At 34.6% G+C, this 14,083-nt stretch overlaps 2 protein-coding genes across 2 annotated transcripts; both read right to left on the bottom strand.

Moving 5' to 3' along the window:
* Positions 1-94: 94 nt before the first annotated feature.
* Positions 95-2,439, bottom strand: LOC114718825 (UDP-glycosyltransferase 83A1-like). The gene is made up of 2 exons (XM_028904301.1): positions 1,938-2,439; positions 95-1,180 (listed from the first exon to the last, which is right to left on the bottom strand). Exons 1-2 carry the CDS (start codon positions 2,434-2,436, stop codon positions 294-296), a joined length of 1,386 nt encoding a protein of 461 aa, XP_028760134.1. The 5' UTR covers positions 2,437-2,439; the 3' UTR covers positions 95-293.
* Positions 2,440-12,424: 9,985 nt separating this feature from the next.
* Positions 12,425-13,185, bottom strand: LOC114716834 (UDP-glycosyltransferase 83A1-like). Its single transcript, XM_028901939.1, has 2 exons — positions 12,901-13,185; positions 12,425-12,796 (listed from the first exon to the last, which is right to left on the bottom strand). Exons 1-2 carry the CDS (start codon positions 13,183-13,185, stop codon positions 12,425-12,427), a joined length of 657 nt encoding a protein of 218 aa, XP_028757772.1.
* Between the last annotated feature and the right edge of the window lie 898 nt (positions 13,186-14,083).

Genomic DNA, 14,083 nt, shown 5'->3' with positions numbered 1-14,083 from the left:
TGAACCGCTGGCATCAGTGGCCTGAATTTCAACATCGTCTCTTAGCTTTTGTTGTTAGGCTTGTTGACTTTTTTTCTTTCTTTTTTTTTTTTTTGGGGGGGGGGGTGTTCAGAGAGACAGTCCTTTGAAACAGCTGAAAGTCCATAAAAACAAAACAAACCAGTGAAAGAGAATGCATCAACTTGGAAGATCTTTTTCAGTTCCTGAACAAGTCCGTCAAAGTTCCCTCTTGCAGAGAGGTTGTTTTTGTTCTTGCCCTGTTAGACTTTAATTACGGACATGAAATTATTTGTTTATGCTTTTATCCAATCAACAAGGTTCTTCAGATTCTTGTTTGAGCTGCCACCATCTTTGACATTGTCAATGACTTTTTCCTTTAGTTCTGAAGCCCTTGCTCTTAAACCCTCATCATTGAGCAGTTGCTTTATCTTAAATGTTATTTCTTCTTGACTGATAATCCCATTGTCTCGGTTAAGCCTTAACCCAACCTTCCAGATATCACAAATGTAGGTTTCGTTCAGAAATTGGTCAGCGAAGTAAGGCCAAGACAAGAAAGGCACTCCATTGATGACACCTTCAATGGTAGAATTCCAACCACAGTGGCTCAAGAAACAAGCAATTGAAGGATGCGTTAGAACTTTTTGCTGAGGAGCCCAACCAACTACCTTCCCATGAGAACATAATCTATCCTCAAATTCTTTTAGGAAGGCATTGACTGCCCCATTGTTGATATCAGATCTTACGACCCATAGAAATGGCTTGTTTGAGAGTTCAAGTCCTAGTGCTAGTTCCTGCAATTGGAGGAGATCAAAGATGGTGAAACTTCCAAATGCAACATAAATGACCGACTTATCTGGTTGTTGATCAAGCCAGTTTAAACAAGTTGAGTCTTCTTGCCAAAATGATCCTGCCAAATGATCAACATGGTTGCTCTTGCTTGCTTGGAGTGGACCTATAGGAAGAATATTTGGAGCACAAGCAAATGCTGAAGGCTCAAGTTCATGAGCTGAGTTGCAGATCGCCCACTCTGCAATTTCTGCAGCGTTGTTTCTCATCATACAGTTGAACACAAGTTTTTGTGCATTCAAGCCAGCACCCATTTGTGCCCAAGGAAAATGTTTTGTTCTCATAGCAGGCATATTTGGCGCCAAATGAATAATTTGATCTTTTGTTGGTGTTCCTGCAATAGAGATTAGATTACTTGTCATGATTATATATACACAATATATGCAAATATACTAGAAAGTTGAAGCTATTAAGTATTGATCCTATACTTGTGTATAGGTTAATTGTGATCAAACTCGATTCTTTGTATAGTTCAGTTGTAATACGTGCGACATACTTTATTCAAATTCTTATGAACAATTTCTATTCAAATTCTAGCTTATTTGGAGTAGCTTTTGTAAAAGTGACTTTTATAGTTACTGATTTTTGTAAATTAAAGTTGTCTTCTGTCTTGTCTCCAAAAAAAAAAAAAAGATGGTAAGTTATCTTCTCTTTCTTCTTTCTCACATTGTCTTCTTTAAAATTGTCTCTCTCTATGTTGTCCATTGACATCATGTAAGGACAAATAAGACAAGTACAGAGGGGAAGCAACGTGACACGCACTGGAAACAACAAAAATTACCTTCCCCATAAACATGGCTTCTGCTAGTAACTGATTTTTCTGCATTTTCTTTCACAAATGGAAATGATGATTAAAAACATGATGAGTATTTAGTCTTACATACATCAGAAATGATCAAACTACTTAAAGTTCAACAACTTTACTCCAACCATGCACTTAAAATAGTTTTAAGAGAAGAACTATAAGTAGTTTGATCATTTCTGATGTATGTAAGACTAAATACTCATCATGTTTTTAATCATCATTTCCATTTGTGAAAGAAAATGCAGAAAAAAGGGGAGAAAAACGAAGTTAAGCACAAAGGTCTCACCATCATCATCAATAATTCCATCATCAAGCAGTTTTGGAATGCTGAAACACAAGGCCAAGACCGCAGCTGATGTAGACAAGAACGTAGCACGATGGATTCCCATCTTCTCTGCAACTTCAAGTGCCCATCCCATGGCAGCATCTGCAACTACGCAACTAATCTTTTCATTCTCTGATTTTTCACTTTTCTCTTGGATCAGCTGTTCAAGCTTCATTGGCATAACTTGCCAGATTGACTCTATTAATATCTCCCAACGATTCCTGTCCTCCTCTTGTTCTATCCCATCTGGGATTGAGACCATTTGAATCTGATCACTTCCCACTTGTTCTTTATCTTCACTTCTTGTTGCCTCAGCTTCCATGATTTGCTTGTTGATGAAATCTGTGTTCACAAATGTGATTTTGATGTCATGTTTGGCCAGTTCATGTGAAAGATCCATAAGAGGATTCACATGGCCTTGTGCTGGAAAAGGCAAAACCAAAACATGTGCTCTACTCATCGTTTGATTATCCTGGATTCTGAAATTTCATGGGAAAAATTTCCAGGGATTATGAGAGGTAAATACTTCCCAGTGTTATCAAAACTTGATATTTTCTTTTATTAAAAATGGAATCATATTATTTTGGGATGTGATGTGGATGTTTAATGATGAATACCAGTAATTACAGTTTCTTCACAGATGCTCCAATTCCGTAAAACGTGATTGGAAACATTTGGATGTGGAATTAGCTCCAATTATATAAAACCTTATTGGAAACATTTAGACGTGGAATTAGATTTCTTATGTGAAAATCCTTCAATATAATCTATTTTATGTACGATGAATCGTGATCATAAGTAGATCCATTTTAGTTTCTCAAGGATATTTTGTAATAAATAGAAAAATTCATTTTAATAAAAATATAGATATATATTACTCCCTCCTATATCCTTGTTATAAAAGTTAAATAACTAATTTGGAAATCTTAACAAAATTAATTAAGTTAGAAGTTAGTTGTTTGTAACAAATGTATACTATGTTGATTTTCCTAAATACCCTTTCTTTTTTTTTTTTTTATTGAAGCGGGCATCTATTACAAACTAAGCAACTGAACTGTCAAGAGTAGACATATTATTCCTATCCAACTGTAAGAAGCCTTTAGCCGTTTCCGGGGGCGTGTTCAGCACAAGGAAGTCGACCAACATTCCCCTAGCCTCCGTAGCCATGCTATCTGCCACAGTGTTTGCTTCACGGTCACAATAGGATATGTCAACCACCCACCTAAATACCCTTTCTAATAATATATTATAATTACCTTTTGATAAAAGTCTTCTTACTATATGCATTTAATAGGGATACTTCAGGCGAAAATTATAAATTTTGTTGGCGGGAATGGTTTTATGAAGAGTACAAGAAGGGATGAAGAACAAAGTGGTGCACGATATCTTTAAGGTGTGAACAACACTTTCTTTTAGGCTTAATTCGCCCCCATCTATTCCTGTCTTATAGATTGCAAGTTGGAATGGCTGGAGAATTTCCTTTAAAATACAATGAAGACCCTTGAATATGGATTATACTTCCAAGACTCAAGCGAAGACAACAATGATTTTTAGAAAGTGATAATTTGACTCTATCTCTGCATGTACTTAAAGACAAAGGCAATGTGTTTGATCTTTGTGTTTGTGTTGTCTTGTGTCTAAATAAAGTGATGGTAAAAGGTTTATATAGATCATGAAATAATGCTTTGAAGAGATACTTTTTGGAATAATACCTTATTAATGAAGTCACAATTATATGTTGGTTCATAAGCCAAGATAATTTAAATGAATAAAATGCATTTAATATGTAGAGTCTTTTAGTATTGTAACTTCCTACATGACCCTTCATATAAATATATTAATTTATATGAAGACACATCCCCTCATATAAATACATTTATTTATATGAGAACAAAACCCTTCAAATGAATTTATTAATTTATATAAAGACGTAACCCCTCATATAACTTTATTAATTTATTAAATTTACATAAGAACATGACTTTTGAAAAACACATCTCTTCATTTTAAAAATATTCCAACAAATTTAGGATACAAAATGGATTGAAGTTTTATATTTAATACCAAAATAAATTATCTATCTTCTATATGTAAGATTGGAGGTAGCATTTCAATATGTTTTTGTCATAAGATTTGAAACTTTTTATTAATAAATATTTTAAGTGATTTCTGTAGCAGGGATATTATAGCCATTCCATCGAACCAAACACAAATAAAATAACCAATGCTCATACTTTTCCCGATGCATCAAATAAAATTATTTCTATAAAAATATTTGGGAAACCAGAGGCGGCCTAGAGTGACTAAGACCAAAAAATATTGCCGAAATGTTTCACTTCAGAACTAGGAAGCATAAAAACAGCTGCTAATGTGAAAATCTTTCATGTAGGAGTTGAATAATCTATTGTAGTGCATCAAATTTCACTCTCTGAAACACTGTGACTCTAATCTATTTAGTTCTGTCATGAACTTACATGTATCTAAGAACTGGAATTCATAGCCTTAGGTTAATTCGATAAAAGCACCTCAAAACAACCACAAAGAATGAAAAGAAAACTAGGATATTGTTGAAGAAAATCCATTAACTTAAAAGAAATTTTGACACCCGCAACAAGTTCATTAGAGCCCCTTCTTGTAATGATATACCAGTACAAGTATTTTAGATGCTAACAAGTACATTGTTTTGTATCTATTATGTACCAAAAGTTAGGAAGAATTTAATTTCTATACCTTTACTTAATAAGTTTGGGTGCAAGTCTATACTTTTACTTAATTTTGCAAAGACATACAGATGCCAGTTGGATAAGTTACTCATAAGATCATGCTTCTACAAGTAGATGGGTCTTTATTTTAGGTGGAGGTGCTATTTCTTGGGGATTTAAGAAACAAATTTGTATTGCAGACTCTACTTGTTACTTGGAATTCCTATATGACCTAAGCTAATAGCACTAATATCTATCCATTGTAATAGTCAGTCTACTCTTTCAAGGGCTTATAGCCAAGTTTATAATGGGAAATCACGACATATTGGATTGAGACATATTTCTATGAAGAATCTGATTATGAATGGAGTAATTTTCATAAGTTATATAAAATCTTAATTGAATATTGTAGATCCTTCGACGAAAGGTTTAGCAAGAGAAATGATGTTGAAAATATCAAAGGGGATAGGATTGAAGCTTTATAAATCTTGATCATTGATAGTGGAAACCTAACTCACACTTGACCATCATATCAATTCTTGGGTTCAATGATGAAAGTACACTATTAGAGTGATTGCAAGTACTTGATATGTTTATACATCCCAAGGTTGAAAAGTACTTGGCAACCATGAGGTTTAAAAGAGAAAGGTTGACCTTTAATTTGGCATAGATTTATAAACATATATTTGCTGGAGCATTAATCATGGTGGTGCTCTTGATAGAGTTTACCTATATGAGAGTGAAGTGAGGCCGCTTCTAGTAGTCTAAGAACTTGACTCTGAAAACTCTTCATGAAAAGGGTACGGACACAAGGCCATAAACATGTCATTTTAAGTGACATACAGTGGTTTAAGATCCCATACATGAGTCATGCACACCTATTCAAGTAGGATAATTGGTTCAAAGCTTAGTCTACCATATTATTTCGGATGGCTGAAACCATGTCTTAGGTAAAGATTCAAATCCTTAAGATACCTTTACTAAAAACATGAGATTTTTGAAGTGACAAGAGTTAGGGTTCATTTTAAACATAGTGGGGGATTGTTGGAATATTTTTAAAATGAAGAGATGTATTTTTAAAAAATCATATTCTTATATAAATTTATTAAATTAACAAATTTATATGAGGGGTTATATCTTCATATAAATTAATAAATTTATTTGAAGGGTTATGTTCTCATATAAATTAATATATTTATATGAGGGGTTGTGTTTTCATATAAATTAATATATTTATATGAAGGGTTACGTAGGAAGTTAAAACACCAAAAAACCCTATATATCAAATACATTGTATCTATTTAAATTATGTTAGTTCATGAACCAACATATGGTTGTAACTTTTTAACTAATAAGGTATTATTCCAAAAGGTATCTTTTCAAGGCATCATTTCATGATCTATATAAACCCCTAACCATCACTTTTTCTGAAAACAATACAACACAAACACAAAAATCAAACTCATTGCCTTTGTCTTTGAGTGCACGCAAAGATAGAATCAAATTATTACCTTGTAAAAACTATTGTTGTCTTTGCTTAAATTTTAGAAGTACAATCCTTATTCAAAGGGTCTTCATTGTATTCTGAAGAAAATTTGTCGAGCATTCCAACTTGCACCCTATAAAATAGGAATAGGTGGGGGCGAATTAAACCTAAAAGAGAGTGCTGTCCACGCCTTGAAGACATCATGCACCACTTTTTTCTATATCTCTTCTTATACTTTTCAGTGAACCATTCCCCCGCCAACACCTTCAGCTATAAAGCCCTTACTCTGAATCCCTCATCATTGCTTAATCTTAGATGCTATCTCTTCTTGGTTAATTATCACATTGCTGCGGTCAAGCCTTAACCCGACCTTCCAAATATCACAAATGTAGGTCTCATCAATAAACTGGCCAGTGAAAAAAGGCCAACACAATAAAGGCACTCCATTGATGACATCTTCTATGGTAGAGTTCCAACCACAATGGCTTAAGAAGCAGCAACTGAAGGATGACGTAGAACCTTTTGCTGAGGAGCCCAACCCACTACCTTCCCATGAGAACACAATCTGTCTTCAAATTCTTTTAGAAACCCGTAGTTTGCCCCTTTATTGATATCTGATCTTACAACCCAAAGAAATGGCTTGTTTGAAAGTTCAAGTCCCAATGTTAGCTCTTGCAACTGGGTTCTGGGTAAAAATCAAGTTTAGCTAGACTTCCAAAAGCAACATAAATAACTGATTTGTCTGGCCGTACATCTAGCCAATTCAAGCAAGTTGAGTTCTCTGGCCAAAAGGATCCTGTTAAATGATCAAAGTGGTTGTTCTTTCTTGCTTGAAGCGGACCTATAGGAAGAATCCGCGGAGCAAAAGAAAATGTTGGAGCCTCAAGTTCATGTGTTGAGTTGCAGATCACCCAGTCTGTTCTTTCCACAATTTTGTTGCTCCTCACTACATAGTTGAACATAGTTTATTGCGCATTCAAGTTGTCACAAACTTGGGTCCACATTAAATGTGTTGTCCTCATAGCAGGCATCAGGAGCCAAATGGATAATCTACTCTTTTGTCAGTGTTCCTAGAATAATACAGATTACAAATCACTTTTGAGAAGTTCTAACTACTTGGATGCACACATTTAAGCTATTAATTAAGTAAAAGCCATATGCTTATGAAAAGATTTGTTATGATCTTCTTTGCAAAACAGTTTCTTTTGAAACTCTTCAACGGTTCGTTTGAGTTTGGTTTTTTTTTTTTTTTTTAAAAAAAGGGTTCAAGTGAGGAGCCATAATTATCATTTTCGGATACTGTTTCCCAAATGTGACAGAAAATGACGAAGCAAATGGTCTCACCATCACTGTCAATGATTCCATCATGAAGCAGTTTTGGGATGCTGAGGAACAAGGCCAAGTTTGAAGCTGAAGCAGGAAAGAACACGGCTCGTTTGATTCCCATCTTCTCTGCAGCTTCAAGTGCCCATCCCATACCCTTATCTGCCAATATACAACTGATCTTTTCGCTCTCTGATTCATCTATCTCTTGGATCAGCTTCTCCAACTTCTCTGGCATCACTTGCCACCCTGATTACATTAATTTGTCCACAGGATGAGCCTTGTTTTCCTCTTGTTGTAGCCCATCAGGGATTGATACCAGTTTAATCTGATCATTTCCTACTTGTTCTTCTTCTCCTTCACCTCTTGTTGCCTGGATAGCTTTCATGATTCGCTTGTGGTTGAAATCCGTGTTCACGAATGTGATTTCGATGCCATGTTTGAGCAGTTCTTGTGAAAGCTCCATGATTGGATTAATATGGCCTTGTGCAGTTAAAGGCAAAACCAGAACATGTGCTCTCCTCATTGTTTAACTCTGAAGTCTGAACTCTTTTTTCTCTGAAAGTTCATGCAAATATGGCCAGGGATCATGAGACGTGTGTGCGTGCGTGCTTGCCAAAAGTAGTAAAACTAGACTAAATATAGATTTTTGTTTGCCTTTTTTGGCCATGGACATGTGGTGGGTCCAATTACATGAAGCATGATTGGAAATATTCGGATATGATTGGATTCTGTTGGATTCCCTTGTCTAGCCACATCTATTCATATCCTGTCTCGTCAACTCTCTAACTCTCTGGAGATTTCATATTCATTTTAATTAGTTGAAAAATTGGTTAACTCGTATTTGAATGATTCCAAAGCCTCTATGTCGATTATTTTGAGAACTAGTTAAAAATAAAGAAGATAATAAAGATTAACGAGACTGCAAGAAGAATCCGTCCACCCTTGATGAATAAGCTCAAACCCACTATGACTGGGATACAAACAGAGATAAGAAAAATTAAGGGCAAATATATGTAATATACCCATTTATTTGAAAGAAGGGAGTTACATACACAGGTAAGAAGTAGTTTTAGGTGAGTGATTGGAGATATACGGACAAAAGCAACCAAAAACTGAATCTAAACAGTTTCATTCTCTGAACCCAACTCACTCTTCCTGCTGTGACATTTGCTGTATATACCATCAGATTCAAGTATGTTTATTTTCTCTTCAACTAGTTCCGCTGATTGAAATTTTTTAGTTAGTTCAAAATAATATTGTGCTATATAAACATTAGTTATTCTTATATATAAAATTTAATGAACCATGTAATTAAGGGATGCACATATGAATTACTGTTATTATGAACCTTTCAATGACGGACTTGCTTGATCTTCTTGGGGTTGAACAAGATGTATTTGCTTACCTTGTGCCAAAAAAAAAAAAGGGAGTAAGATAATATTATTGTAGTGGTCATTTTAAGGTTGTGCTATGCCCTCATACAACAGAAGTGTTTCTGTAAGTTTTAGGCTAATTCAATAAGAGAACTTATAGAAAACATAAAAACAAATGAGGATATTTTTAAACAAAATATATTAGCTTAAAAAAAAATTCCACCCCCTCAACAAGTTCATTAGAGTCCCTTCTTACATCATCACAAGTACTAAATTTTGATATTAAATAGAAGACCCCAATCTACTTTGTCTCTCATATTTATCCAATTTTTTCTCCAAAGTAGTTCTTATAATACTGATAGTTCTAACTAATATACTTGATTAGTAAGGATATTTTACGAAAAATAATACCTATCTATTACAAATAATTAACTTAACTAGTTTTTTTAATCTACTCAAATTAGTCAACTAGTTCTTATATTAAGAATGGGAGGTAGTATTTTCATATGCTATGTCATATGCAGAACAAATTTGTCTATTTTCCTTTGCCATATTGCACTTGGCTTATAAACCCGAAATATTTCCTTTATGCCTTAATCCAATCAACAAAGTTCTTCATATTCTTGTTTGAGCTGCGATCTTCTTTGACACCATTAATGGCCCTTACCTTTAGCTGTAAAGCACTTACTCTAAATCCCTCATCATGGACCACTAGCCTAATCTTAGAAGCTATTTCTTCTTGGGTAATTAATGATCATATCGCTTCGACCAAGCCTTAGCCGGACCTTCCAAATATCACGAATGTGGCTCTCATCAATAAACTGGTCAGAAAAGAAAGGCCAACTCAAGAAACGTGCTCCATTGATGACGCCTTCTATCGTAGAATTCCAACCACAGTGGCTTAAGAAGCAAGCAATTGAATAATGACTTGTAAACTTTTGTTGATGAGCCCAACCCACTACCTTCCCACGGGAATACACTTTTTCTTCAAATTCTTTTAGGAAGTCATAGTTTTCCCCGTTAGTAATATCTGGTCTTACAACCCATAGGAGTGGCTTGTTTGAGAGTTCAAGTCTCAATGCTAGTTCTTGTAACTGGGTATGATCAAATGTAGCTATACTTCCAAAAGCAACATAAATAACTGATTTATCTGGTTGTAGATATAGCCAATTAAGTTGAATCCTCCGGCCAAAACGATCAGGCTAAATGATCAATATGGTTGCCCTTTCTTGCTTGAAGTGGACCTATAGGAAGAATGTTTGGAGCAAAAGCAAATGTTGGAGCCTCAAGCTCTAGAGTTCAGTTGCATATTACCCAGTCTGTGCTTTCCAGAAATTTGTTGCCCCTCATTATAAAGTTGAACAAATTTGTTTTGCGTTCAAGTTGTCGCAAACTTGTGTCGTTTTGTCTTCATAGTAGGCATCTCTGGAGCCAAATGAATAATTTGATCTTTTGTTGGTGTTCCTATAATAGATATAACAAATCATTTTGGAGAAGTTCTAAGAGTTTGGATACATATATTTGGTACACTCCCTCTTTTTAACTCATAATTTAAGCTATTACCTAAAAATCATATGCTTATGAGAAGTTTTATCAAGATCTTCCTTATAATTAAATAGTTTAGTCATGATGGCAGGCATACATATATTCAAGGTTTAGCTACAATGTCATAAACAATTTCTGTTTAAAATCTCAAAGACTTTAAGTGAGGTGTCATAACCAGTGTTTTCATCAATTTATTTTCTTGGAATTAGTGGGACAAGCATTAATGACCTATGGTTACAAGTAGGATCAAACGTGCGCCCTCCTATTTACAAAAAAAAAAAAAACTTCCATCCCTCTCTACTCATCGTTTGATTCTGAATTATGAGATTTTATGGGAAAATTTCCAGGAATTATGAGAGGTAAGTACTTCCGGTGGCATCAAAACTTGATGTTTTCCTTGATTGAAAATGGAATCATATCATGGGATGTGACGTGGATGTTGAATAAAGAATACCAATAATTATGATTTCGTCGTAGATACTTCAATTACATTAAACTTGATTGGAAAGATTTGGATGTGGAATTAGCTTTCTTGTGTGCGAATCCTTTGATTAATTATGCTTCAAATTTTCCTCTTTGAAATAAGTGCGCCACTAGCCCATTTCGTCCTTCTTTAGCCTTAATACGTACTCCTCTAATCCTATTTATAAGATAAAGAGAGGAAATTTTCATATGAATATATAACTTCGCCTTTCATTTATTATTGTATTAACGTCATTCTTATGAGGTTTATTTTATATTAAATAGGGATAAAGTTAGAAAGTTGTTAAATTTTAATGAAAGTTAATGAAGTTTGGTTTTTATTGGTTTATATGAAACATGTTGGAAGTGATTTATAAATAAGACTCCAGGAATATTAAACTATCATCAGCGTGTAATTTTTCGTTTGGATGGAAATATATGTTTCTGTTATTGAAAAAGAGATATAGACAACACACCTGTCTGGAACATTATTCCATTCAACAAACTGACATACCCATACGAGAATATCCTTAAGCATTTCGCCAACTCTGCTGGGAATACGTATAGACTACCTCCGCGCGTTTTAACCGAATTGACTAATTAGTGAAAAATTAAGGTAGTTAAAAATTTATTTAATTATAGCATCTATTACATGATTTTTCTAAAATATTTATATATATTATTGGATTAAATATCAGTTTATAAGCCAGTCAAATTTGTTTTAAAAATTATAAATATAATATTTTAAAGTAATTTGTTTGACTTCCTTAATCTCCTCAAATTAGTCAACTAGGTTTTATATTAAGAATTGGAGGTAGTATATCCTAACAATAAATGGTAAAATGACTCCTTTTGAATAATGTATTTTGTGCACCAATATTGTGCATCAAATTTTACTCTCTGAAACATTTTGACTCTGATGGTAACTTAACTATTGGGCCATGTTTAGAACATCTTGGAAATCAACGTGTAATTGATATAATGGTTTATAACTTAATATTTTGTGGGATTGTGTGGCCACCTATTAAAGCCTGCTTTCTTCTAAACGATGTGCAAATGGAGCCACCACACTCCATAAATTGGCATTATTTGTTTTTGCTTTAATATTTCATTGTGTAGAGAAAGACTATCGGTTTGTTAGTTGGATCTGATAACTGCTAAGATGAATGATCTTCTAACCCAATGAAGCACTCTGTGTGGAATTATTGTTGAGTGCTGTAGATTATGAGAACTACTAATAGTTTTGGAGATAGTAACTTTTAATTTTTTTACCCGTGATAGAAAAACTAGAAAGTCGAATTTAAGGACTGGCATTATGGGCCTCAAGTTAATTCAATAAAAAAACTTCAAAACAACCAAAAAGAACAAAAACAAAGTAGGATACTGTTGAAGATTGCCTTGAGAAAAAAAAAAACATTTAACACCCTCCGTAAGTTCATCAGTTTTTTTACGGTGATATATCAGTGCAAGTATTTCAGATGCTAAGAGGGTGAACAAAGTTTCTCTTAGTTCCTTTGTCATATTGCACTTGAGTTATAAATTGAAATACTTTCCTTATGCTTTAATCCAATTAACAAAGTTGTTCAAATTTTTGTATGAGCTGCCACCTTCTTTGACACTATTGATGACCTTTTCCTTCAGTTGTAAAGCCCTTAATCTGAATCCCTCATCATAGACCACTTGCTTAATCTTAGTTGCTATTTCTTCTCGGCTAACTATCACATTGCTTCGATCAAGCCTTAACCCGACCTTCCAAATATCACAAATGTAGGTCTCATCAATAAACTGGTCAGCAAAGAAAGGCCAACACAAAAAAGGCACTCCATTGATGACACCTTCTATGGTAGAATTCCAACCACAATGGCTAACGAAACAAGCAATTGAAGGATGACCTAGAACCTTTTGCTGAGGAGCCCAACCAACTACCTTCCCATGAGAACATAACCTCTTTTCAAATTCCTTTAGAAACTCACAGTTTGCCCCGTTATTGATATCTGATCTTACACCCACAAAAATGGCTTGATTGAGACCTCAAGTCCCAATGCTAGTTCTTGCAACTGGTTATGGTCAAATTTCGCTAAACTTCCAAAAGCAACATAAATAACTGATTTCTCTCGTTGTAGATCTAGCCAATTTAAGCAAGTTGAGTCCTCTGGCCAAAGGGAACTTGCTAAATGATCAATGTGGTTGTTCTTTCTTGCTTGAAGTGGACCTATAGGAAGAATCCTCGGAGCAAAAGACAATGTTGGAGCCTCAAGTTCATGCGTTGAGTTGCAGATGACCCGGTCAGTGCTTTCCACAATTTTGTTGCTCATCATTACAAGGTTGAACAAAGTTTTTTATGCATCCAAGTTGTCACAAACTTGTGTCCACATTAAATGTGTTGTCCTCATGGCAGGAATCTCTGGAGCCAAATGAATAATCTGATCTTTTGTTGGTGTTCCTAGAATACATATTACAAATCACTTTTGAGAAGTTCTAACTGTTTGGATACTGATAGAGGTGCTTTTACTGGTCAAAGCTTAAAAGTAAAAGTAGGAAGATACAAGAAAGAGGAAAGCCATTTCTGCCGTCCAGGGTATTGACCTCAAGCTTCCTTCTGTTTTGGAGAAAGAAACTAAGCATTGGAGTTGTTTTAGGGTGGCTATAGGCCTGACCTAGAAAAGGGTGTATTGGGGATTGTGTGATTCACTTTTTGGGCTTATATTAGTAATGGTTGTATCCTGAGAGGGGTAGGACTTGTTGTGTAATTTGAGAGTAGTGAGAAGAGCTTTTTTGTAATTTGAGAGTAGTGAGGAGAGCTCTGGCCTCTCGAATGCCAGTGTGGGGTGGAGGAAGATAGCCTTTCTTCATCATTTATCTTTCTCTTTCGGTGTGTTTTTCTTACTTTTGTAACTTCTTTCTGTTCTGGGAGGAAGATTATTGTGAGTAAATCCAGTTTTATTGTTGTTTCTCCCTTATTTCCGTTTGGGCACTAGCAGATACAGACACTTAAGCTATAGTAAGTAAAAGCCAAATGCTTGTGAAATGATTTTTTATGATCTTCTTTACGAAAAGTTTAGTTGTGGCGTCAGACATAAATGTTAAAGGTTTAGGTGCCATGTCTGAAACTATAACTAGTGCCTTGACTTTTTTAGATATTGAAGGCTAAATTCTCATCAAGTGTTCATTATCATTTTCGTATGCTGATTCCTAAATGTGAAAGAAAATAAC

The sequence above is a fragment of the Neltuma alba genome, unplaced genomic scaffold (genome assembly GCF_004799145.2).
Source record: "Neltuma alba isolate B1F8T4 unplaced genomic scaffold, ASM479914v2 tig00000304_pilon, whole genome shotgun sequence".
Taxonomy (NCBI): domain Eukaryota; kingdom Viridiplantae; phylum Streptophyta; class Magnoliopsida; order Fabales; family Fabaceae; genus Neltuma; species Neltuma alba.
The sequence above is the reverse complement of the archived record's forward strand: the minus strand, read 5'-3'. Positions and strand labels throughout refer to the sequence as shown.

Excerpts from the sequence above, each read along its gene's own strand:
- LOC114716834 (XM_028901939.1), bottom strand. The coding sequence starts at position 13,185 with ATGAGCAACAAAATTGTGGAAAGCACTGACCGGGTCATCTGCAACTCA. Across the intron at positions 12,797-12,900 it reads AACTAGCATTGGGACTTGAG|GTAGTTGGTTGGGCTCCTCA; the intron begins GTCTCAATCAAG and ends TCTCATGGGAAG.
- LOC114718825 (XM_028904301.1), bottom strand. The coding sequence starts at position 2,436 with ATGAGTAGAGCACATGTTTTGGTTTTGCCTTTTCCAGCACAAGGCCAT. Across the intron at positions 1,181-1,937 it reads TGGAATTATTGATGATGATG|GAACACCAACAAAAGATCAA; the intron begins GTGAGACCTTTG and ends TCTCTATTGCAG.